This window comes from Podarcis cretensis, assembly GCF_951804945.1.
Source record: "Podarcis cretensis genome assembly, chromosome: Z".
Taxonomy (NCBI): domain Eukaryota; kingdom Metazoa; phylum Chordata; class Lepidosauria; order Squamata; family Lacertidae; genus Podarcis; species Podarcis cretensis.
In genome coordinates, this window is record NC_137184.1 from 49,776,663 (window position 1) to 49,803,190 (window position 26,528).

Consider the following 26,528-nt stretch of genomic DNA (forward strand, 5'->3'; position numbering starts at 1 on the left):
TCCTGTGTGAGTGTCTGGAGGCGGTTGGAGGATGGATGGCGGCTAACAGATTGAGATTGAATCCTGACAAGACAGAAGTACTGTTTCTGGGGGACAGGAGGCAGGCAGGTGTGGAGGACTCCCTGGTCCTGAATGGGGTAACTATGCCCCTGAAGGACCAGGTGCGCAGCCTGGGAGTCATTTTGGACTCACAGCTGTCCATGGAGGCACAGGTTAAATCCGTGTCCAGGGCAGCTGTGTACCAGCTCCATCTGGTACGCAGGCTGAGACCCTATCTGCCTGTGGACTGCCTCGCCAGAGTGGTGCATGCTCTGGTTATCTCCCGCTTGGATTACTGCAATGCACTCTACGTGGGGCTACCTTTGAAGGTGACCCGGAAACTACAACTAATCCAGAACGCAGCAGCCAGACTGGTGACAGGGAGCGGCCACCGAGACCATATAACACCGGTCTTGAAAGACCTACATTGGCTCCCAGTACGTTTCCGAGCACAATTCAAAGTGTTGGTGCTGACCTTTGAAGCCCTAAACGGCCTCGGTCCAGTATACCTGAAGGAGCGTCTCCACCCCCATCGTTCTACCCGGACACTGAGGTCCAGCACCAAGGGCCTTCTGGAGGTTCCCTCACTGCGAGAAGCCAAGTTACAGGGAACCAGGCAGAGGGCCTTCTCGGTAGTGGCGCCCTCCCTGTGGAATGCCCTCCCACCAGATGTCAAAGAGAACAACAACTACCAGACTTTTAGAAGACATCTGAAGGCAGCCCTGTTCAGGGATGCTTTTAATGTTTGATGTATCATAGTATTTTAATATTCTTTTGGAAGCCGCCCAGAGTGGCTGGGGAGGCCCAGCCAGATGGGCGGGGTATAAATAAATTATTATTATTATTATTATTATTATTATTATTATTATTATTGCCTGGGCCAATGAGTTTGAGTTCTCCAGTACCTTTTTTGGAGTGACTCCCATGGGTTGACATCAAAGCTCCACCATTTTCTTGAGACTGAAGCACGTTCTGCTTTTAGTGTTCCCAAATGCTTAGGTTTTGAGCATACAGAACAACACCGCAGAGCTCTTCCTGCATGACGTTTTCTCCAGAGTGACCCTAGGAGCCCATCCTCTGTGGCTGACTCACCTCCTTCCACTCAGATGGGTTCCAATTAGAGCAAGGGTGAGGAGTCTCTTTCTCAGTGGCTAAAATACTCCCCAGTGTGAGCCAGTGTGGTGTAGTGGTTGAGAGGGTGGACTCGTAATCTGGTGAACTGGGTTCGCATCCCCGCTCCTCCACCTGCAGCTGCTGGGTGACCTTGGGCTAGTCACACTTCTTTGAAGTCTCTCAGCCTCGCTCACCTCACAGAGTGTTTGTTGTGGGGGAGGAAGGGAAAGGAGAATGTTAGCCGCTTTGAGACTCCTTCGGGTAGTGATAAAGCGGGATATCAAATCCAAACTCTTCTTCCCCTTCTTACTGACTGGGTGGCTCTAGGTTGTTGATGGCAGGGACCCTTTTGGGATCCTGCTACAGAAATAGTCATTGGTCTTGGAACCTGGACCATTACAGCATCCAATTTTCCCCACAACTGGCAGTCAGATGCCCTAGTGAGATGCCCACCAGGTGGGCTTAAAGGCAACGGCTCTTCCACCTTCGGCAACAGGTTATCTGCATCTCAGCATGGAGTTTTGTCTTTAACCATTAATGGCTGCTGACAGACCAGCCCTCCACAAATTTGCCTCGTGTCATTTTATAGTAATCTTAGCACAGGACAGGAAGAAAATAGACTGGAATTCACTGACATATCTCTGGGTGGATTTGCTGTAGATCCCCTTTCTAGGTTCTGAGAAACACACCTTCCTTCTAGCACTTATTGCCGACAAGCTCTACTACACAGCCCACCTGGTGCCTTCCAGATGCTTTAAACTACAATTCCCATCAGCCCCAGTCAGCACAGCTCATGCCCCAGGTTGAGAAAGGCTGTGTATCAGAGTGTGCAGTACAGTGGTAAAAAGGTAAAGGTAAAGGTACCCCTGCCCGTACGGGCCAGTCTTGACAGACTCTGGGGTTGTGCGCCCATCTCACTTAAGAGGCCAGGGGCCAGCGCTGTCCAGAGACACTTCCGGGTCACGTGGCCAGCGTGACATCGCTGCTCTGGCCAGAGCCAGAGCCGCACACGGAAACGCCGTTTACCTTCCCGCTGGTAAGCGGTCCCTATTTATCTACTTGCACCCGGAGGTGCTTTCGAACTGCTAGGTTGGCAGGCGCTGGGACCGAGCAGCGGGAGCGCACCCCGCCGCAGGGATTCGAACCGCCGACCTTTCGATCGGCAAGTCCTAGGCGCTGAGGCTTTAACCCACAGCGCCACCTGCGTCCCGTCAGCAGTACAGTGGTACCTCATGTTAATTACGTAATTCGTTCCGGAGGTCCATTCTTAACCTGAAACTGTTCTTAACCTGAAGGACCACTTTAGCTAATGGGACCTCCCACTGCCGCCGCACGCTGCTGAGTGATTTCTGTTCTCATCCTGAAGCAAAGTTCTTAACCTGAGGTACTATTTCTGTGTTAGTGGAGTCTGTAACCTGAAGCGTATGTAACCTGAGGTACCACTGTACTTTAAAATCAAGGAAGGAATCCTTTAACTGCCCCCCCAAGCCATGCTGTTAACAAACTTTTCCCTCCGGTTTTCTGAAGAAGTAGGCAATAAGCTCATGACAGCTTATGTTCCATTAATAAAATTAATTAGTCTTGAAGGTACTACTGGACCAGGATACACTTGCAGCTTATCAGCTTCCCAGCACTTGCACAAACTTCTTGGCAGGTTTTGGGTTCCCATTCTGTTTGTTTCCTTTATCCCTCAAGAACATTGGAGACTGTTAGGCTTTCTGGCCGAAGAGCAAGCCATCTCTCCGCCCCCCCCCCCACTTCCTTAAGTGAAAGGCTGATTCTGCAAGCTAAGTTATGAATTGGTTCACGTGCATCCCAAAGATCTGTCAAGATATGGTAGGCCTGAAATATTTCCAACCATCGGCTCCACTGTAACCTCTGGAAGATTGACCATTTCCCTTCTAAAAGCCTTTCAACCTGCTAATGATCCGGCCTGTCCGATGCAATTTCTTTTCCAGAGTCACAGCCTTAAGTTGACTTATGAATTACAAATTACAGAAACTGTGCATTTGATCACAGCAATAATCATTTGACTATAACTTCCCCCCTCCCGAGGAAGTACCGACGATACAAGAATGGAGATTGAAATTAACGGACTATGCGGAACTGGATAGACTGACTGGGAAAATAAGATATGTTCGAAACCAAAAGTTCATCGAAGATTGGGGAAAGTTTGTAGATTATCTGAAAAATGTATGTGATGTGCAAACAACGCTAGTGGGGTTTCAAGAAGCACTGTAAAAGTTTGAGATGTATTGTCAAAAAGAAATAGAAAGGGGAGAGAAGGCAAATGGCAACACAATGAAGGGAATGCGTAATTGAAGAGTAAATATGGATGATTACCAGAGAAGCGGGAGGAAGTCAAAAAAGATTAATTTGTTAAAACATGTATAATTGTGTTGGAAAACTAATAAAAATATTTATATAATATAACTTCCTCCCTCCCTCTCTGCTCCCCCCTTTACCACCTCCAGCTTCAAGCTCAGGAACTGAATAAATACACACTCACTCTTTGATTACCCTCTGATGTTTTAATTGCTTTTTTCAAGGCTGATAATTAGGGAATGGGGTCCACATTTGAAACAAATGCTTTGCCTTTTGCAGGGAAGTAGCCTCTGGAACTTAATTGTCTAATACTATAGAGAGTATGGACATTTCTTTGGCAGAGACCTTAAGCATAACTGTTTGGAAGACCTTTGGAAGACTGTTACACCGAAAGAGCGCTTTGTTCCAGGGCTGATCCAAATGCCAAAATTTTCTGTCTTCTCTCTTCCAACCTCTGTTTTGCACCCACCACCCCTGTTTTTACCTTCCCACTATGAAATTATCAGCATATATGACTTGAGGAAGGAGTCCCCAAGGCAGTGCTGGCCTTTCTACAAAAATGTTAACATCATGTGGAAGAAATACAGTAAGAAAGAATCTATTGGGAGGACACCTTAAAAGGAATGCGACTTAAAACTCCTAGGGCTTACATTGCTACCTTCCTCCACAGCAACAGATGGCACTCTTGCATTACACATTCCTATTAGGAACAACACAACCAGCTCTCTTATTCCATACATTCATATACAGTGGTACCTCAGGTTACATACGCTTCAGGTTACAGACTCCGCTAACCCAGAAATAGTACCTCGGGTTAGGAACTTTGCTTCAGGATGAGAACAGAAAGCATGTGGTGGCAACAGGAGGCCCCATTAGCTAAAGTGGTGCTTCAGGTTAAGAACAGTTTCAGGTTAAGAACGGACCTCCAGAACAAATTAAGTATTTAACCCGAGGTACCACTGAATCTCAACAGGGTCTCCCCTGACTCAAAATATCTTAAGTACTGAACAGTTCCTCAAGGAACAGCTTTTAGCCTCAGCAACTGACCTGGAAAAATACACTCTTCAGGTCTAGATTCAGGTACAATCACAGCCAACCCTGGCCTCAGCTATGCACAGCTCTGGCTTCCAGTATGGGGTAATTTCTAAAGAGGGAACAATGTCTCTCCATGGGTTTTTGAATGCAGATTTACTAAGTTGGAAAACTGGGTCATTCTGAACAATACTCAGTGTTCATCAATGATTCAGCCAGAAGCATCTAAGAGAGAGTACGTGAGCTTACCTGATTAATGTGTTTCAGCTTATCAATGATCTGGCTAACGATGGGTTCAGGTCCTTTCACCTTGACTTCATGGTTGCTGAGCTGGGTCTTTCCTCCTTTCCTCACTGCCTGGCGGGTGTACCTGCAAGGGCATGACAAGCGTGAGTAACACAAATGGTGTGCAACAAATAAGAAGATGCTGTCTGAGGGTCCCAAAAGGAGGCACAAAGTGTGGTATTCCCCCCCCCTCCAAGAGTCTAAGGCAGAAATTGAGCAGTGAAGTTGGGGTGTTGGGAGAACCTTCATTTTCTGAGTTACCCAAGTTCCCTCTGCCATTTCCAAGTCTTGATAACAATTCCCTTGGTTCCATCTTGTGGAACAACAGCCACAGTGCATGACACCTGGTGCAGGTATCTTATGCTTTGAGTAATCTGTAAGTGCTCTGTTCCTGTTGCTTTTGAAGCAGCAAAGGCAGGCAAGACAAGATCAGCTCAGAAAAACATCTATTTTAGCAAAGATCCTCATTAAATTAAAAACAATAACAGCAAAAGTGGGTGGGGGAAAGTGAGCAGAATAACAAGCAAAGCAGAATGACCCAGAGGATGGAGCAAGGAAAAGTTGCAGCACCTGGGACGTCACAGTTTAGAGAAAAAGCAAGGAAGAGGTGACATAATAAGAGCTTCATAACATTATGCATGGCATGGAGAAAGTGGAGAGATAAAAGTTTCTCTCTCTCCAATGAAGAGGACTGCATGTTGGAAGATTCAAGGCAGTTAAAAAGAAGGCCTTCTTCACACAGCTCATAGTTAAACTGGAACATGGGCTCCCTCAGAAGGCAGTGATGGCCACCATCTGGGATGGCTTGAAAAGAGGATGAGACGCATTCATGGAGAACCCTATTGATGGCTACTAGCCAGGATGGCTATGCTTGGCCTCCATGGCCAGAGGCAGAAATGCTGCTGAACATCAGTTGCTGGAGGTGAGGAGGGTGCTCTTGCGGGAGTCCACCATGAGAGCAGGGTGGTGGGCTAGGGGGCCCCTTGGCATGATGCAGCAGGCTTCTCTTATGTCCTTATGTAAGTGTTTTGGTCATTTGCAAAGGATCACTTTAAAGCTATTTCATCACATAAATGTATATATAGTATTTCAGATCTTCCATTTATCGCGTAAGACTGGGGGCAGCACCCACATTCACAAATAGCTGGCACCAGGTGGGCTTCTTATCTGGTCATAAACAGTTGGCAAAGCTGACAAAGCGTGTTCTCCTTCATAGAGGGGTGGGGTCTGACAGGCCACCCCTCTGTTGCTGGGTGGGATCGTATATGTTATGTAGTGAAGTTTCACCCTGGGCCAGCAGGGAGATACTGTAGATAGTTTTCACTCAGGTCTGTAGATAGTTTTCACTCAGGTCCACATCAGTTATTTTAGGCGGGAAACTCTGGGTTGTTGTTGCTACAATGTTGACAGCCGGCTGCCTATAAAAGCAGGCCGGCTGAGCTGTTTGCTAGTCAGTTCTATTCCAGCTTACAAAATAAAGAGCTGCTTTGGAGAAATCGCTGTGTCGTCTGCTATGTCAACCCACAATTTAACACTGGCGACGAGGATGGGATGGATGGACATCAGAGCACAGCCAGATGCGGCCAGCCTCTGAACTGAGCTGAATCACTGAGCTGAATCACAGAGCAAAATCACTGAGCGAAATCACTGGACAGAACCAATTCAGAGCTGACTGTTCTGGCTAGAGCACTGTGTTCCATCCATCGCCCTTCACGCCGGCATCGGAATCATGGCTTCACTTGTGCCTCTACCGCTGTTTGCGCCAGCCTCTGAATCATGGGACTCCTACCTCGCTCGGTTCGACTGCTACCTCCAAGCCAACGAGCTGACAGAAGTATCAAAGGAGTGGAAGCGGGGCCTATTCCTCAGCCTCTGTGGGCCTGAGGTGTTTGAGACGGCCCGAGCATTGGTTGCGCCTGAAGCAGTCCAGGCAACACCATGGCACACGATCCAAGAGAAGCTCCGCAACCACTATGCACCAAAGCCGTCCAAGATTGCTGCCCGCCCTGCGTTTTACCACCGGAACCAGGCAGAGGGGGAGTCAATCAACAACTACACCACCGCCCTGCGACAGGCTGCAATGCACTGCTGGTTCCGAGACTTAGACGATGCCCTGATGGATCGAATCGTCTGCGGGGTCCGGGACATCCATCTGCAACGGCGTCTCCTTGCCAAGCCAGACCTCACGCTACAGAAAGCCATTGAGGAGGCCGTAGCCTTGGAAGCTGCTGAACGCTTCGCCCAGGAGATCCGCAAGTCCAGCAGCCCACGTCTTGATAGGAAGCCAGTTCCGGTGCATCATGAAGAGGCTAGCAGTGATGAGGCATCCTCCAGTGAAGACGATGACCTGCACCAGACAAAGCAGGAGCGCAGGAAGTTCCAACAGAAGTCCAAGGGCCAACCAGAATGTCAGCGGCCAAGCCTCCTAGGGCTAGACTGGTTTAATGCCCTCGGCCTGGAAGTCACCAGCATCAACTGCATCTCTAACGCAGAGACTGAGGGTCTGGTCAAAGACTTTGCCGAGGTTTTTGACGGCACCTTGGGGCAATATACAGGTATGCCCATCTCCTTTAGCCTTGATCCACAAGTTGCCCCCAACAAGCTAAAGCCACGCCGGGTTCCCTTTGCTCTCAAGGCTAAGGTGGACGAACAACTGGACAAACTGATCGCCCAAGGAGTTTTGGAGCCGGTTGACCACGCCAAGTGGGAAACCCCCGTCGTCACGCCTGTCAAGCCAGATGGGTCGGTGAGAATCTGCGCTGACTACAAGTGCACGATCAACAAGGCACTTCAGCAGCACGCTTATCCGGTTCCTGTTGTCCAACACCTGCTGCATTCCCTGGGTGAGGGTAAGGTCTTTGCTAAGCTGGACCTTGCCCAAGCCTATCAACAACTGCCCGTCGATGATGCCACTGCTGAAGCCCAGACGATCGTCACCCACCGAGGGGCATTCCGTTGCCGCCGGTTGCAGTTCGGGGTGAGTGTCCTGGCATCTTCCAAAGCCTTATGGAGTGTCTCCTGCAAGGGCTTCTGGGTGTGGTACCATATTTTGATGACGTCTTGGTGTCCGCAGACTCACACCAGCAGCTGTTCGAGCGCCTCCGTGCCGTGCTGACCAGGTTCCAAGAGGCCGGGGTCAAGGTAAAGAGGGAGAAGTGCCAGATCACCGTTCCACAGGTAGAGTTCCTGGGCTATCTTATCGACGCAGCAGGGGGATACTGTAGATAGTTAGTTTTCACTCAGGTCCACGTCAGTTATTTTAGGCGGGAAACTCTGGGTTGTTGTTGCTACAATGTTGACAGCCGGCTGCCTATAAAAGCAGGCCGGCTGAGCTGTTTGCTGGTCAGTTCTATTCCAGCTTACAAAATAAAGAGCTGCTTTGGAGAAATCGCTGTGTCGTCTGCTATGTCAACCCACAACTTAACAGTATAGATGACCATAGCTGTTTGAGCTGCTGAGGAAATTTTGATGTTGCCAATTTGTGGGATGGACCAAGGGTTTTATATCCTGAGCACACGGCATTGAGTATTCGCTTTCACTGCATGCACCAGATCACCTGGAGTGATCGGACCGTCTGGAGGACAGTGGAGCGATCTTCTCATTGTCTGGCTACATTTCTTTATTTCTCCCTTCTTTTTAATCCTCTCTAGCCCCTTAATTCATTTAATTCCCCTTTCTTCCGGTTTGATTTCCCACCCCTTGCCCTGCCCCGTGAGAAGGTTCTCCCTGTATCTGTGAGCACTGCCTGTGCGTAATCCTCCTTGGCTTGCCTTTCCCAATAGGGAGAGAGCCCCCTTTCTTTCGCAAAAAGGTTTTCCCCATTTCACCTGTTGGTTAATTGTGGGGCTAGTCAGGGCTGTTCCCAGCTTAGCTGGAATCACCTTCGTTTATAGTATTCCCGAAGGCTGGGCCTCGTCCTTAGTCAGAGATTCTTAAGAGCAGAAGCAGTGAGACCTGCACAAATCATTCCAGCCTAAGGCCTGCTACTGTTCGCAGTGAATTGTGGCGTCTCTGTGACACGGGACTCACCCTCCCTATAGAAATGTATCTGTTTGCTCTCAGGCTCAGTAGCTCAGTGTGTGTGAATTGTTGCTCCTGTATATCTGAGGCAGACAGAGTGGAGCCAGTGTCTCTCTGTGCCTGCAATGACTATGAGCACTTTGTGTAGGCTCTTTAACTATGCTGCTTCTGAACAAGTTTATTTTCTTCAAGTATGTTTTGCCCTGATCGTGACAGTTGCCATTTAGAAATCTATTTTACCTCATATTCCTTACAGGGACTATTCAGTCTGTCAGTCAGTCAGTTTTATTTCACATAGCCAAAGACTTTCGCAATGTACAGTGGTGCCTCCAAGACGAAAATAATCCGTTCCGCGATTCTCTTCGTCTAGCGGTTTTTTCGTCTTGTGAAGCAAGCCCATTGACGGATTAGCGGCTTTTAGCGGCTTTTAGCAGCTTATCGGCTTAGCGGATCAGCTGATAAGCGGCTTAGCGGTTTAGGAAAAAGGGGGGGAGGGGGAAAAATCCGCAGGAACTCGCAAGACATTTTCGTCTTGCGAAGCAAGCCCATAGGGAAATTCGTTTTGCGAAACGCCTCCAAAACGGAAAACCCTTTCGTCTAGCGGGTTTTCCGTCTTGCGAGGCGTTCATCTTGCAGGGCACCACTGTACACAGAATCATTCAACAATTAAAAGAAAATATACTGGATTGATTCAAAAAACTTAAAACATGTATATTATCAAGACATTACCTACTCTAAACAAAGCTATAAAAGTACCTTAATATACAAGTTAAGACATTAAACAATAAAATTTATTAGCTAAAATTATCATATGGCCACTAATATATTTAAAAATAATGTTAATACAATGTGCAATTATATTCAGAGTTTGATGATAAAGATAGAATATAGCTTGAGGGTCAAATAAATTCATCTCCTTTACAATTGGTGGATATATAATTTGCTCTAGTTTTCCTAGCGGCAGTTGCAAAGAGTGCTACACTCCAGGTCACATACTTATCTGTGTCTGCAAGGAGATATAAAATCATATCCGGGGGACCTTTTCATTATAGTGCTAAAGATCCTTCTCTTCCTTCATTATGCAAGTGGCAGTGCAAGATATAATGTATAAGGTCCTCTACTTCAGGACATCCCCTAATGCAAACACGTTCATTTGTTGGTCTGCCTCTGTGTCTCCCATCTCTAAAAGCAGAGTTTATTGTATTTAATCGTAACTCTGTAAAAGCTTTCTGAAGTTGCACAAAAGTCAGTTCAAAACGTATGTTCATGGGCCTCTCTAAGTTTAAAATACAATGGGGCACATGTAGATGTGCACATAGAGTTTAGATCGTTTTTAGTTGCCACTGCCGTTATGGTTCATTTAAAGATATTTTTCTGGGAATATAAGGGAGGTTCTTTGATCTTGGTCACTGAGAGGTCATATTTGCCCATCAGTTGGGCAGCGTGATGTACCCAGTTTTTAAGGGGTAATCCATTCAAGAGCTCAGTCGGGCATTTTTTTGGTAGCCTAGTGTTGTCCATCTGTTGAACTCTGAACCAGTAGCAGAGAATTCTTTTATCTGTTTGGTTCTCTATGCTCAACATGCGAGTTTCCAACCTGACCATGGCAGATTGCACGTCTTTGGGTAAACCTAAAAGAACTCTTAAAAAATAATTCTGTGGGGGTTCCAGACTGGAGACCTTTGAGGTACCCCAAACCTCTGCACCATATAGAATCTGGGCCATTGTTTTTGCTTTAAACACAGATAGAGCTGGGTTAACCAGATTTCCACCTTTACAAGCAGCAAATTTCAAAATGGCTTTTGCTGATTTAAAGGCTTGCAATTTAATATTGGATAGCTGTATATTCCAGGATGCCATTCTGAATAAACCAATCCCATATATTTAAACATATTTATTTACTTGGTTTATGATGTGTTCATCCAGGCACCAAACATGCTTTTTAGAATGCTTCCCAAATACAATGACCTGCATCTTGTTGTAGTTTATAGATAAAGCATTCCTTGTGCAATATGTTTTTTTTTAAAAAAAATAATTTTTATTCGTTTTTCAAACACATAATAAAAGCAGAACAAAACAGACAAAAGAAAAACAAGAAAATCAAAACACAAACGAAAACATACAAAACAATTAAACCAATATAACTTCAAGATTATAATTTCATGCCCTTCTTTCTTTTGACTTCCCCATACCTCCCCATCCCTGCATCCTTGTTTAGTGATTCTTTAGCAACCCTTTAGTCAATTGTCTTAATTCCCTTTCATTAAATTTCCTTTAGTTTTTTAGTTACAGCTGCAATTCTCTGCTTCTTACCCCCTGACATCTTAACATTCCTCAATTTTACAATAATTTTTGAGATATATTTTAAATTTCTTCCAGTCCTCTTCCACTGTCTCCTTCCCCTGGTCGCGGATTCTGCCCGTCATCTCAGCCAGTCCCATAAAGTCCATCACCTTTGTTTGCCATTCTTCCAGAGTAGGTAGTTCTTGCATCTTCCAATACTTTGCCAGTAGAATTCTTGCTGCTGTGGTGGCATACATAAAGAAAATCCTATCCTTCTTTAACACCAATTGGCCAACCATGCCCAAGAGAAAAGCCTCTGGTTTCTTAGGAAAAGTCCACCTAAGGACCTTCTTAATTTCATTATAGATCATTTCCCAGAAAGCTTTAACCTTTGGGCAGGTCCACCAAAGGTGGTAAAAAGTGCCTTCAGTCTCATTACATTTCCAACACTTATTGTTAGGCAAGTGATAAATTTTTGCGAGCTTGACTGGGGTCATGTACCACCGATAGATCATTTTCATAATGTTTTCTTTTAAAGCATTACATGCAGTAAATTTAATACCGGTAGTCCATAACTGTTCCCAGTCAGCAAACATAATATCATGACCGATGTGTTGTGCCCATTTAATCATAGCTGATTTCACCGTTTCATCCTGTGTATTCCATTTCAACAGCAAGTTATACATTTTTGATAAGTTCTTAGTATTGGGTTCTAACAATTCTGTTTCTAGTTTTGACCTCTCTTTCTGGAATCCTATTTTCCTGTCCTGTTTGAATGTCTCATTTATCTGATGATAATGCAACCAATCTCGAACCTTGGGCTTTAGTTTCTCATAACTCTGAAGTTTAACCCTTTCACCATCATATTCTAAAATTTCATAATATTTTGGCCATTTAGAGTCCATATTAAGCTTTTTTACTTCCCTCGCTTCCATTGGTGACACCCACGTGGGGGTTTTACTTTCCAACAGATCTTTATATCGAATCCAAACATTATACAATGCTTTCCTTACAATATGGTTTTTAAATCCTTTATACACCTTTACCTTGTCGTACCATAAGTATGCATGCCAACCAAAACTATTGTCATACCCTTCCAGATCCAAAATGTCCGTGTTCTCAAGAAGTAGCCAGTGTTTCAACCAGCAAAAGGCTGCCGATTCATAATAAAGTCTTAAGTCCGGCAGGGCAAACCCCCCTCTATCTTTTGCATCAGTTAGAATCTTAAATTTAATTCTGGGCTTTTTGCTCTGCCAGACAAATTTTGATATGTCTTTCTGCCACTTCTTGAAACAGTCCATCTTGTCTAAAATCTGCAGCGTCTGAAATAAAAATAGCATTCTAGGCAATACATTCATCTTAATAGTAGCAATTCGGCCTAACAAGGAAAGTTTCAGCCTTGACCATATTTCCAGATCTTTCTTTATTTCTAACCAACATTTTTCATAATTATCCTTAAATAAGTTCACATTCTTAGACGTTAAGTTTATCCCCAGGTATTTTACCTTTTTCGTTATTTCCAAGCCTGTTTCATTCTGAAATCTCTCTCTTTCTTCCATTGTTAAATTTTTCTCCAACACTTTCGTTTTTTGTTTGTTCAATTTAAAACCTGCTACTCGACCAAATATTTCAATTAGTTCTAATACTCTTTTAGTACTAGTGTCTGGCTGTTGCAGGGTCAATACTAGGTCATCTGCAAATGCTCTTAGTTTGTAGTGTCTAACTCCGACCTGAACTCCTTTAACCAACTGGTCCTTTCTAATCATGTTTAACAAAACCTCCAGGACTGATATAAAAAGCAGAGGGGATATTGGGCATCCCTGCCGTGTACCTTTTTCTATGAATATTTCTTCTGTTACCACATTATTTACAATTAACTTAGCTTTTTGTTTAGAATATATTGCACCTATACCGTTTTCAAAACCTTGGCCTACCCCCATCCCTTGGAGATTCTTTTTCATAAAACTCCAACAGATGTTGTCAAAGGCTTTCTCCGCGTCCACAAAAATCAGAACAGCCTTCCTGTTAATATCAACTTCTAACAACTCCAAAATGTCTATAATGTTCCTCACATTGTCTGACATATGTCTCCCTGGGAGAAAGCCCGTTTGGTCCTTATGAATCTCCTCTATCAACACTCTTCAATCTTTTTGCCAGAATGTCTGCAAAAATTTTGTAATCCACATTAAGTAAAGATATAGGGCGGTAGTTTCTAACCTGGTTCTTCTCAGTCTCTGTTTTCGGTATAAGTGAAATGAAAGCCTCTCCACGATTCAGGTGCCTTTTTCCCCTCCAGAATTTCATTGCAAACTTCCTTCAGTGGTTGTATCAGCCATTCTTTCAGCGCTTTGTAGTATTTAGCCGTCAGGCCATCTGGTCCTGGTGATTTTCCCAATTTCATATTTTGAATGGCACCCTCTATTTCTTGTTCTGTTATTTTCTCATTTAAGATCCCTTTACTTTGTTCTGAAATTTTTGGTAGACCGTATTTTCTGATAAATTCTTCTATTTCTTGTTCGTTAACTGGCCCTTGTGCATACAGTTTCTTAAAAAAACTTTGAAAGCAATTATTTATCTCATTAGGTTTGTGGATAATTTTTCCATCCATTTCTAGACTTATCACAGTGTTCAATTTCTGTCTTTTTTTCAATTGCCATGACAGAAGTTTCCCACATTTATCCGCTGATTCAAAAGTCTTTTGTCTCATTTGCTTTATCTTCCATTCTATCTGTTGATTCATAAGCTCCATGTATTGCATCTGATAAAACTTTATTTCTCTCAAGATCTCATGGGACTTTGGTTTGGACCTCAATTTCTTCTCTCCTTCTTTTATTTTTTCTAAGATTTTTTCTTTCCTCTCATTTTGTTTCTTCCTCTTTATAGAATTCTGTTGAATTAGGAAACCTCGCATCACGGCTTTACTTGCGTCCCAAATTATTCTTTTCTCCACTTCTGTTCTCAAATTTGTCTCAAAGTAATCTTTTAATGTTTTAAGGGCCTTCTTATAAATCTCTTCATCTCTGAATAGGGTGTCATTCATTCTCCATCTAAAGGATCCAGTTGTTGTTATGCAATATGAACTTAATTTTGTAAGCAGCCGTCTCAGGCCCACCTGGATTCTAGATACAAGTACTAGGTCATCAGCATACATTAAGACTGAGAGTTTTTGGCCTAGAATTGTGACGGGGGAAACTGTAGGCCCTCCAGTTCTTTAACCATGTCATTAATATAAAAATTAAACAGGAAAGGCACCAAAATGCATCCCTGTTGACTCCAGTACAGTGGTACCTCGGGTTAAGAACTTAATTCATTCCGGAGGTCCGTTCTTAACCTGAAACTGTTCTTAACCAGAAGCACCACTTTAGCTAATGGGGCCTCCTGCTGCTGCTGCACCGCTGCTGCACGATTTCTGTTCTCATCCTGAAGCAAAGTTCTTAACCCGAGGTACCATTTCTGGGTTTGCGGAGTCTGTAACCTGAAGCGTCTGTAACCCGTGGCACCACTGTAATGGTTTTAATTCTGGTGGTGAGATGGCCAGCCAGATCCACCTTTACTTGTATCGATGTGTCAGTATATAATGTTTTGTTGAGAAATAATAGACGGAGGTCTATATTTGTCTTTTCCAATTTTTGCCACAATGCATGTCTTGTGACCGTATCAAAAGCTGACTTTAGATCGATAAAGGCGACATATAATTTTTGATTCAAATTATGGATGTATTTACATAGCAGAAAGTTCATCACAAAGCACTGGTCCAATGTGGATTTCCCTTTTTGGAAACCTGCCTGGACTTCAGATATCCCCTTATTTGTATCTGCCCATTCTTCCAGTCTCCCAAGAAGGAGCCTGGCATATAGTTTGGAGGCTACATCTAACAAACTAATGGGTTTATAATTGGTAGGGTTTTTCTTATCACCCTTTTTATATATTGGGGCAATTATACTCAGCTTCCACCCTTCTGGTATGCGACCTGAGCTGTTAATGTATGAAAACAGTTTTGCAAAAATGGGTGACCAGAAATCCGGTCTTATTTTATAGATCTCCATTGGGACCATGTCTTCTCCTGGAGCTTTATTGGTTAGTTGGCTTACGATTAGCCTCTTAATCTGATTGGGCGTGACGTCTGGCCATTCTGGCAGTTCTGATAACTATAGTAAACTTGTGGGGGTAGGTCAGGACAGGGGCCATATATTCTTGTAAAATATGTCACCCAATCCTTTCCTTGGACAGATGCTTCTAACGAGTAGCCCAGCCCATTTGTGCCTTGGGCAACCAGATGCCAAAATTTCCGTGAGTCCTTTTGAAGTGCTGCATCTCCCAGTGCTTTCCACTGTTGTTCATAATATATTTGTTTCTTGCTTTTAAGTAATAATTTATAATTGTATCATAATTGGGCTACCTCAGCTTGTAGAGCAAAATTGTGCGTATCCTGTTTTAACTTCAGTTTTCTAAGTTCACTAGATAGGCATTTTTTGCTATTCTGACATTCCTTATGAAACCAAGTCTGTCTTTTAAACCTTTTGTTTTTTATCACACTAGTTGTGGTCATCAGTGGGCACATTCGGTTAATTATTTTCTCATAAAGTCTGATTATGTTTCCTGTTTCTAACAACATTGTCCCCTTTAATAAATAATTTTTTCTTGGACCTGTGCATTCCATTTTAACCTTCCATTTCCAAGTATCAGATATTCTGTTTCATTCAATAATTTAGGAAAGGCAGGAGAAACGAATGATGTCAGAGATAACTCAAGTGGAAAGTGGTCACTTTCAGCTCTGGGAATTATCCTGGAGGTATCTCGGTTAATCGGCACATTATTAGAAGTTAGGATATAATGTATGGTGCTAGTAAATCCTCTGGGGGAGATAAAAGTAAAATAACCCACTTGATCCCCTTGACTGCGTCCCTTGCATAACAAAAGGTTATGCTTAATTATAAGTTCACAAAGATATTTCCCAGCACGGTTAGAGATGGTATCCATTGCTGCCCTCTGACAGATTTCATGTTCGTCCTCCAAGTTTAGTCCAGATAATACTGTATTTTGTGGGGAAACAAGGCCGATCTGGGCATTGAAGTCGCCTCCCAAGACAAGCCAAGGGTTGAGTGACAGAGAGTCTATACTTTCAAGTAGTTGGTCAAGTTTTTCCCAATATGATCTCAGTTCCCCCACAAGACTTTACTGGAGGTATGTACACACAGGTGCAATAAGTATTTCTCAGGAGACTATCAGAAAGGGACAACACTAAAAAATTAGGGGTGGTCAACGAGGGACACTGTTTGAATTGATACATTAAGAGAGGTTGACACCAGCACCGCCAGCCCCCCACTAGGCCTTCCATACTTTACAGTTTTAAGAGCTGGTTGAGTGTAACTTGTAAAATCCTGTACAGTGGTACCTCGGGTTACATACGCTTCAGGTTACATATGCTTCAGGTTACAGACTCTGCTAACCCAGAAATAGTACCTCGGGTTAAGAACTTTGCTTCAGCATGAGAACAGAAATCGTGCAGCAGTGGCGCGGTAGCAGTGGGAGGCCCCATTAGCTAAAGTGGTGCTTCAGGTTAAGAACAGTTTCAGGTTAAGAACGGACCTCCAGAACGAATTAAGTACGTAACCAGAGGTACCACTGTAATTCAACCATAGTGCCTTCTTTTGCCAAAGTTTCTTGAAGAAAGATGATAGCATGTGTTTGTAGATAGGAACAGAAATCACTGTCTTGGATCTTGTTTGGCCACCTTGTTACACTCCATGAAAGAAGTTTAATTGTTTTACAGTGATTTACTGTCAGTTGCTGGCCAATGTACTCTCGGAGTTTACCAGTTTTTGAGGCAACTAGCTAATGCTAGTGGAATAATCCAGATGTTTGATTATATCAGTCGTCGTACATAAAGTACTCACGTTTGTGTTCACTGGGCCTTTTCTTTGCAAATTGCTCACCAGCGGGGATTCCTTGGGTGTATTTCCTGACTCCTCCTCATCTAAGTATCTCATCTTTGTCCAGTACTCTGGTGGTTCTATAGTTATCATTCTGTTGTGGCCATTGGGTCTGTTGTCAGTCTCTGCCTCCGATTCTTTAATCTCTTTCAATGTCTGGCTCATAAGATCAAGCCTCTTGATAACTGTTTGTTGCTCTTCCTGAGGGAGATTCCTAAAGGAGCTGAGCTGAGAAAATCCTCTTCCAAAGGATTTACAGAGTGCTCAGATTCCTGAAGATGATTGTCTAGAGGAATCGGCTGTTCCTTTTGGCTCACCTGGTTATTTTGATGTTGGGCATGATCCTGCGAATTCAACTCAGGCATGTCTGTTTCCTCTCCACCTGTCATGAGATGTCATTACTTTGAGATGTCATTGCTTCCATTGGGGATCCAGGCGTTGGTTTTTTGGGCCCCTCTGAAGCACCAGTCCTCATCTTACATAAGGGTGCAACAATAGAATTGTGAAATACCCGGGTTGGAAAAACTCCTCTGCTTGACAATCTGAAGTTCAGCTTGTGAATCAGTGAGGGCAGTCGGGGGGGGGGGGAGTTAACAAAAAAAATTTGATTTGGTTTGTGGTATTCAAGGGTTCAATCCCAACTAAGTCCAATGCCAGAGAAGTCCAATGCCAAGTAAGTCTGATAAATGTTGTTTGGAATGCTGAGCATCTTTCCAGCTAGGAGTTTGATCTGGCCTTCCACAAATTGCCATGCAGATCTTTTTTGGTTGGAAGATTAAATAAGAAGAGTTTGTTTTAAGAGCCTCTGTGCGTTCATTGTTGAGCTTAGGGGTCTGCTCTTGTTGTCACCATTTCACTTTGGTACTTTGGTGTTCTGTTAATGCCTGCTTGTCATTAACTGATAAACTGTGGACCTCTTTGGATAATTGGGTTATTTGAGAGGCAATACCTCTAATTTGCTGAAAGATATGCTCAACCGTTCTTGCAATTACAGTGGTGCCTCGCAAGACGAAAATAATCCGTTCTGCGAGTCTCTTCGTCTAGCGGTTTTTTCGTCTTGCGAAGCAAGCTCATTGACGGCTTATCGGATTAGCGCTATTAGCGGTTTAGCGGCTTTTAGCGGCTTATCGGCTTATCGGATAATCGGCTTAGCGGCTTAGAAAAAGGGGGGGAAAGGGGGGGGGAACCGCAGGAACTCGCAATACATTTTCGTCTTGCAAAGCAAGCCCATAGGAAATTCGTTTTGCAAAGCACCTCCAAAACGGAAAACTCTTTCGTCTAGCAAGTTTTCCATCTTGCGAGGCATTCGTCTTGCAGGGCACCACTGTAGAGTTAATTGGGTGCTCTCCCTACTTGTTATTCCTTCCTCTCTGAGCGGAACAGAATCAACTTGCCCCGTTGCTGGATCCAGTTCCACACTCTAACCTTGAATACTCTCCCTGCACTCACAATCATCTTCAAGAGGAGAAAACTGGTTTTTTGTTGGAACTATAAAAGCAGATTTGTTTAAAAAGTCCTTTATTTTAGATTGTTTGGGAACCGGTGAGAGAGCTGCATCCTCTGGGTCCCTGTAGCGTTTACTAGCAGGCATAGTATAACGGTGGAAAGCAAACAAGGAGAGGTTTCCTTAACCGCAGAAGAGATGGAAAATAGAAAGTGCTCGGTTTGTTCAATTTAAGAGCTTCTCTGTGTGGTGACTGCCAGGAGTTCCAGGAACAAAATATAGAAGGGAGCTGGCGGTTAATAGCTAGCAGCTGGCGGCCTGCCCAGGTTGCTTCACAGAACTTGCCCAAGATGTTTCTCATAGCATAGACTGATAGACTCTCAGTAGGTTGGTAAGTTTAAAAGTAGAAAAGTAAGAAAAAGGAAAAATTACTTCCCTAGGTAGCAATCAACGCTAATTACAGTCCTGTTATCTGCGGAGCTCTGAAGCCTGCTTGCTAAGCCATTGCCATCTTGGAACCGCCCCCCGGGACTATTCTATTGCTGGGTAGTTCAGCCTAGTTGTGATATTATTGCCCCCCCCCAAAAAGAACTTTGGGTTTCTTGAGGGGTGCTTCCCCCTAAAAGGGCAAGCAGGGGTACCTGGACAGGCTGCCTCGAGGCTGTTATTTCATAGAATCATAGAATCATAGAGTTGGAAGAGACCACAAGGGCCATCGAGTCCAACCCGCTGCCAAGCAGGAAACACCATCAGAGCACTCCTGACATATGGTTGTCAAGCCTCTGCTTAAAGACCTCCAAAGAAGGAGACTCCACCACACTCCTTGGCAGCAAATTCCACTGTCAAACAGCTCTTACTGTCAGGAAGTTCTTCCTAATGTTTAGGTGGAATCTTCTTTCTTGTAGTTTGGAACCATTGCTCCGTGTCCGCTTCTCTGGAGCAGCAGAAAACAACCTTTCTCCCTCCTCTATGTGACATCCTTTTATATATTTGAACATGGCTATCATATCACCCCTTAACCTCCTCTTCTCCAGGCTAAACATGCCCAGCTCCCTTAGCCGTTCCTCATAAGGCATCGTTTCCAGGCCTTTGACCATTTTGGTTGCCCTCCTCTGGACACGTTCCAGTTTGTCAGTGTCCTTCTTGAACTGTGGTGCCCAGAACTGGACACAGTACTCCAGGTGAGGTCTGACCAGAGCGGAATACTGTGGCACTATTACTTCCCTTGATCTAGATGCTATACTCCTATTGATGAAGCCCAGAATTGCATTGGCTTTTTTAGCTGCCGCGTCACACTGTTGGCTCATGTCAAGTTTGTGGTCAACCAAGACTCCTAGATCCTTTTCCCATGTACTGCTCTCAAGCCAGGTGTCACCCATCTTGTATTTGTGCCTCTCATTTTTTTTGCCCAAGTGCAATACTTTACATTTCTCCCTGTTAAAATTCATCTTGTTTGTTTTGGCCCAGTTCTCTAATCTGTCAAGGTTGTTTTGAAGTGTGATCCTGTCCTCTGGGGTGTTAGCCACTCCTCCCAGTTTGGTGTCATCTGCAAATTTGATCAGGATGCCCTTGAGTCCATCATCCAAGTCGTTGATAAAGATGTTGAATAAGACCGGGCCCAAGACAGACCCCTGTGGCACCCCACTAGTCACTCTTCTCCAGGATGAAGAGGAACCATTGATGAGCACCCTTTGGGTTCGGTCAGTCAGCCAGTTACAAATCCACTGAGTGGTAGCATAGTGAACTCCACATTTTACCAGCTTCTTTACAAGAATATCATGGGGCACCTTGTCAAATGCCTTGCTGAAATCAAGGTAGACTACATCCACTGCATTCCCTTCATGTACCAGGCTTGTAATTCTGTCAAAAAATGAGATCAGGTTAGTCTGACATGACTTATTTTTCAGAAATCCATGCTGACTATTGGTGGTCACAGCATTCCTTTCTAGGTGCTCACAGACTGTTTGCTTAGTGATCTGCTCCAGAATCTTCCTTGGTATTGATATCAGACTGACTGGGTGGTAATTATTTGGGTCCTCTCTTTCCCCCTTTTTGAAAATAGGGACAACATTTTCCCTCCTCCAGTCTGCCGGGACTTCGCCTGTTCTCCAGGAATTCTCAAAGATGACTGCCAGTGGTTCTGAGATCACATCTGCCAGTTCTTTTAATACTCTTGGATGCAGTTCATCTGACCCTGGAGACTTGAATACATATAAACTAGCCAAGTATTCTTGTACTATCTCCTTAGCTCTCACTTTGGCTTTGAGGTTCTAAATCTTGGATCTCTTCACAGGTATACACATCCCTGACATATAACGCCACTCCTCCTCCTTTCTTGTCTGGTCTGTTTCTCTGAAATAGATTGTATCCCTCCATTATTACATTCCAGTCGTGGGACTTATCCCACCAGGTTTCAGTGATGCCTATTATGTCATATTTTGTTTGCTGTACCAAGAGCTCAAGCTCATCTTGTTTATTTCCCATGCTTTGCGCATTAGTGTACAGACATTGAAGTCCATTAATCATTCCCCTGTGTCTCTTATTTAAGGATTTTTTCCTCCCACCACTAGGTCTGCGTGCTGTTTGCTCCATTTGGTCTATGACATTTGGATGATCATCTTCATCAATTGATAGACTCCTACCTTCAGGAGCACTGTCTCCCTCCCCCACATTAGTCAGTTTAAAGCCCTCCTGATGAGGTTTCTGAGATTTTTGGCAAAAACATTCCTCCCATCCGTTGTGAGGTGCAGTCCATCGCTTGCCAGAAGTCCATCTTCAAGAAACTGCAGTCCGTGATCTAAGAATCCAAACCGTTCCTGTTTACACCATTTGCGAAGCCAGCTGTTCACTTCCACTATTTTTCCCTCTCTCCCTGGGCCACGTCGTTCAACTGGGAGGACAGATGAGATGACAATTTGTGCATTTAATTGCTTCAATTTCCTGCCCAGAGCCTCGTAGTCTCTTTTGATCTTCTGGAGGCTATTGCTTGCAGTGTCATTGGTTCCCACATGAACCAAGAGGAAGGGGTATTTCATAGAATCATAGAATCATAGAGTTGGAAGAGACCACAAGGGCCATCGAGTCCAACCCCCTGCCAAGCAGGAAACACCATCAGAGCACTCCTGACATATGGTTGTCAGTGGGTTTTATGATTCCTTGCAGTCGTTCAGTTACATCTTGGATCTTAGCCCCGGGGAGACAGCACACTTCCCAAGACATCTTGTCAGGCCCACAGATCACTGCTTCTGTTCCCCTCAGTAGGGAATCCCCTATCACCACTACACGCCTCCTCTTAGGTTTGGTCGGGGTTCTTCCGTGAGCTGTCCGTTCCAAGGTCGCCTGCACATTCCCTGAGGACTGACTTTGCTGCTCGTCTTCATATACCTGATCGACTGTAATGAGGGAGAGATCCTCAAATGGAGTCTGCTCTTCATCTTCCATGCTAGGGGAGAGGACCTCAAAGTGATTGTGTATTTCTAAACAATCAGAGCGAACCCTGGGCCTCCTACTTCTTTGAGTCACGTTTCTCCATATATCTGGCTCCTGTGTTGGTGAACTAGCCTCCTTCTCAGGGGAGTCCCCTGTCTCCTCTTTGGTGGAGACGGTGTGCTCTGTTGCTTCCAAGAAGAGCTCCAGCTCTCTAATTCTTTGGAGCGTAGCTACACGTTCCTCCAGTTGCTGGACTTTGTCTTTTAAGAGGGCAACCAACATGCAATTGCTGCATATATTTCACTGGAATTGTTGCATATATTTCACTGGAAACATTTATGTCTGGCCTAGCAGGTGATCCTAGGGCTTTGGTCCGCTTTGCCCTAGAATTCGATGGCCTCTGGCAACATTCCAGCCTGCTTCCACCTTCCACCCAGGGCCTTCTTCATTGACTGTGATCAAAGCTCAGGGGCCTCCCATCTAGTAAGGAGGGAGAGAATTTTCCTCCTTCTGGCCCCCTTTTCCTGATTCACAATTTTTCCAGAACTGGGCTAGGTCCTTAGGGAGGAAGGTAGCATCCCCTAGTGGTGCACGAAGCATTGGTTTCACCAGTTCCTCACATTGTTTAGTTTTTTGCAGACTATGGCAGGGCCTTCGCAGATGTCTCCAGAGCTTGCTACTCCTGCAAAGGATGACTTGCTGATGCCCCAGGTGCCTTTTTTGCAGAAAGAAGCGTCTTCAGAGGCAACGATCCAGGAGGAGGGCAAAGAGGAGCAGGGAACATGATTCCACCTCCTTGTCAGGTACATCATTCCTGAGCTCTGATGATTCAGATGTCACCTTGGACCTCTACGGGGGTCAGGGTGAGGTTGTCCCGGGTCCTTACGGATCATCCTGGATAGCTCAGCTGGTCAACGCGTGGTGCCAGTAATGCCAAGGTTGCAGGGTTGATCCCTGTATGGGACAGCCTCATGCTCCTGCATTGTAGGGGAGTGGACTAGATGATCCTCGGGGTCCCTTCCAACTCTATGATTCTATAAGTGATGATTCGCTATGGTGAGGATGTTAAACACTGGGCTGCCCTCATCCCCACGGCTCGCTGGGATTGCAGGGACGTGTGGACCACTTGCGCAGCTCCACATTTCAAATGGAAATTCCCTGAGCAATAGAACCTGAAGCTGGTATGTAGGAAGCCAGCTCAGCAGCAGATTTCCTGGGACTTCTTTAGGGGTTCTTGCCAGCGTTGGCCCCGTAAATTCGCACATCTTGGCGTTAGATGCTTTGGGTGCAATTTGGCTGCTGCTTGCTGTGAAGGCGGACAGCCCTTTCCTGGTGGAAGGGGGGGGGGCTCATGGCGGCAGCACAAGACAACCCCTGCCCAAGTGGTGGCTGGGGGCTGGCAAGCAATAGCTCAATACCTCTTGCCCACATTCCCATAAAATTACCTCCCTTGAAAGCCTGGCTAAAAGGTTATCCAGATGGGTCAGCGGCTTTGTGGTTGTGGGAAGGGTTTTGCCAAGGTTTAGGATTCCTCTGGCTTTTCAGCCAGTGGCTCAGAATACAGCAACTCAAAAGCCAGTTAGAGAGCTACCTGACGTAGCCAGAAAGAAGGTTAGGAAAGAGTTTGCATTGGGACATATGGCTGGATCCCCTTTGATTCTCCTTCTATTCCCGATTTGGATTTATCCCATTTGGGGATCATCCCTAAGAAAGCCCCATGTAATTCCATCTGATCCATATTTATTGCGTCCCAAAGGCACCTCAGTGAATGACGCTATCCCTCTGGAATTGTTCCGTGAAATACGTGTCTCTGGATCAGGTGGTTGAGCTTACCAACAATTTGGAAGAGGTGCCTTGTTGGCAACTTGCAATATTTAATTGGCTGTTAGGGTGTTGCCGGTTCACCCTTGAGATTTTAAGTGGTTGGGCTTTAATTTGGATGGAGCTTATTATATAGATAAGGCGATGCCGATTGGTTGCACCATAGCCTGTGCAGCATTTGAGTCCTTTAGAACCTTTCTGGATTGAACATTGTGAGTCAAGACTCGTTTAACTGGGGGTACCATTATCTTGATTATTTTACTGGCTGGTTCATGTGACACCAGCCACTGCGTAGTCTTACTGGACGCCTTTTATTCCCTCACTGAGGAGCTGGGTGTTCCGTTGGCAGTGGATAGGTCAGTGGATCCTACCGGCCTTTTATGGTATTTAGGGGCCAGCTGGATACCATTGCTCAAACATCCACTTGCCTGTGGAGAAGCTGTTTGCCTTGAAGGAAGTTATTCTTGTAATGCTTCCTCTGAAGCAAGTGTTGCTTTGTCAGATCCTATCATTGCTAGGTCAGTTAAATTTTGCATGCAGGGTGGTTCCTCCAGGCTGCCCCTTCCGTTCCTGCTTGGCCAGGTTGTCTCATGGCCCGGGGTCCCTTCATCATCGTGTACTCTGGCCTTGAGCCTGGCGTGGCAAGGCAATCACATGTGACCTAACTTTTATTGAGTTTTTCCCATTGAAGTGCCGGTGCACATCTGGACTGAGGGACTGTCGGGTCTTTCTTGATCTGATAACCCAGTAGTGGTGAGTGTCTTGGCAAAACGGTCATCATGCTCCGGCAGAGTCTCCGCCCCTTTTATGTGCTTTCCAACTGCACTGCTTAAGGTTTAATATTGTGTTTCCTGCTCGCTTTATTACAGGATCATATAATGTTTTCGCTGACGCTCTATCCCGTTTTTTCAGATGGAGAGCTTCAGATTCTAAGATCTGGACGCCCAGCTATAGCCAGACTTTTCTGGAGCTCCTGTGGCACTTTGGCAACAATTAATTATTACAGGGAGTAGCAGCTTCCGTTTCCCCTTCCGTTTTTAGGTCTTATGAGAAGGCTTGGACTGATTTCTTACCCTTTTGCTGGCAGTCCTTGGCCATTCAAAGGAACTTACCTCATCCTCAGAGCAGGTGCTGCAGTACTTGGCTCACCTGTTGCACATCGGACGTGCTATTAAAATAATCAGGATTCAGTCCACTGCAATTTCCTTCTTTGGTTAAGCTTATTTTTCCAGAGACCTTTGTGCAAAGTATGTCGTGCACAGGGTCTTGGAAAGTTGGAGTAGGCTCCAACCTCCCGGCACAGCGGGCAGGGAGCAGGTCACTTTGACCTTCTATGTATTATCTGCAGCAAGTTAAGACTTGTCTGCTGGTCAAAGATCGAGGTGAGACTCCTTTCTGCTGTGTATTCCATTGCAATTTTGTGTGCTGTGTGTTGGGGAAGTTGTGTTGGAGCCAGCACGGGGTGGAGAGTCTAGAGGCTTATTGCTGCAGAACATTTCCTTATCTGCTTTGGAGCTTGTTGTTAGAGTCAGGAGCTCTGACCAAGTGGGCGGGGGTGCCACCATCAGGCTTCTGGCCAATGGTGAGGCGTGCCCTTGCCTGGTTATGGATACCAGAAAAATTTGGCTCTTCATCCCCCTGATGCTGGCCTGCTCCTAGTGCACGAAAGTGGGGCCCTGTTAGCCAGGCATCAGTTTGTTCATGTCATGCGCAAGCTATTGCAGCCTGGCTGCTTGTCTGCCACTGAATGTGTGCCTTGTTCATTCTGGGGCCTATCAGTGGACAAGATTCAGAATACCGGATGTTGGAAGTCTGACACTTACAATGGTTATGTGAGGAAGCGTCACCAATGATGCCTGTGCTGATGCCTGTCTGTTATTTCCTTTTTCATAGGAGCAGCTGTGCACATTTGGATTGTCTGCCACAGCATCGTGCACTGGGCTGGCAAGCACACTGATGAGTCTGGACTGGGGTGCCATCTCGGCCTTCCTGCCCTTGTGAGTGTATACTGGATGTCCAGATGGGGAATGCTTTGGGAGCAGTTCCTCCCTTTGGTGCAGTCGAGTGTGACCTGTGAAGGTCCTCCCGCAGCGCTGGTGGTGCAGCTGGGCGAAAATGGTTTGCCATCTTCCCCCAGCATAAGTTTGTGTTCCTGCATGCGAGAGGGTTGGATGAGTTGATGGCAGCTCTCCCTGGATTCAAAATATGTTAGGCATTGGTTTAAAGTGGTCTGGAGGGGGGGTGGAGCGCCTGTCCCCTCCAATGCGCAAAGGTATTCCGTTAAAGGAATCCAGGGGCTCGCCATGCTTTCATCTGAATCCCTGGTGTGGGGTTTGGGCCGCGCAAACCCCTGGGAGCATGCAGGGAGAGGTGAGGGTATGGTGCCCAGCTCCATTTTCCTACCCAATATTGTTTTCCCTTACTGGCTTTCGCTGGAATCCGGAAGTCAGTTCTGTCCCTGGGCGGGGACAGATAGTCGTAACCAATGCCTAAGCAACCACTCACATTTATGTATTTTAATAAAGTTGTGTGAATTGTGATTTATTTGGGGGGTGGCTTGGGGACCTTGACACGCAAGAGAGAAAATAGGCCGATTTGGGTCCCAGGTGCTTTCTTATTTATTTCATTTTACAGATTTATAAACCGCACAGCCAGAGCAGCGTGTAATAAGATACCATACAAATTCTAATAGCAACAGAGCCATTTCTACCTGTGTGCCACTAACCCTCCTTCTACCACCTCCAATTTGAGCACAAAATTCATGACCCCCCACAGGGAAATCCCTTCCACATAACCTGCAATTC

The 26,528-nt window shown here is 45.3% G+C and overlaps 1 protein-coding gene across 3 annotated transcripts in view; it reads right to left on the reverse strand.

Moving 5' to 3' along the window:
* Window positions 1–26,528, reverse strand: part of GPC3 (glypican 3) — a 245,626-nt gene that overhangs the window by 50,079 nt on the left and 169,019 nt on the right. For all 3 annotated transcript variants that reach the window (XM_079962803.1, XM_079962802.1, XM_079962801.1), the window contains one exon: window positions 4,759–4,879. In XM_079962803.1, the coding sequence (XP_079818929.1) occupies window positions 4,759–4,879 (121 nt within the window). The remainder of the gene's footprint in view (window positions 1–4,758; window positions 4,880–26,528) is intronic.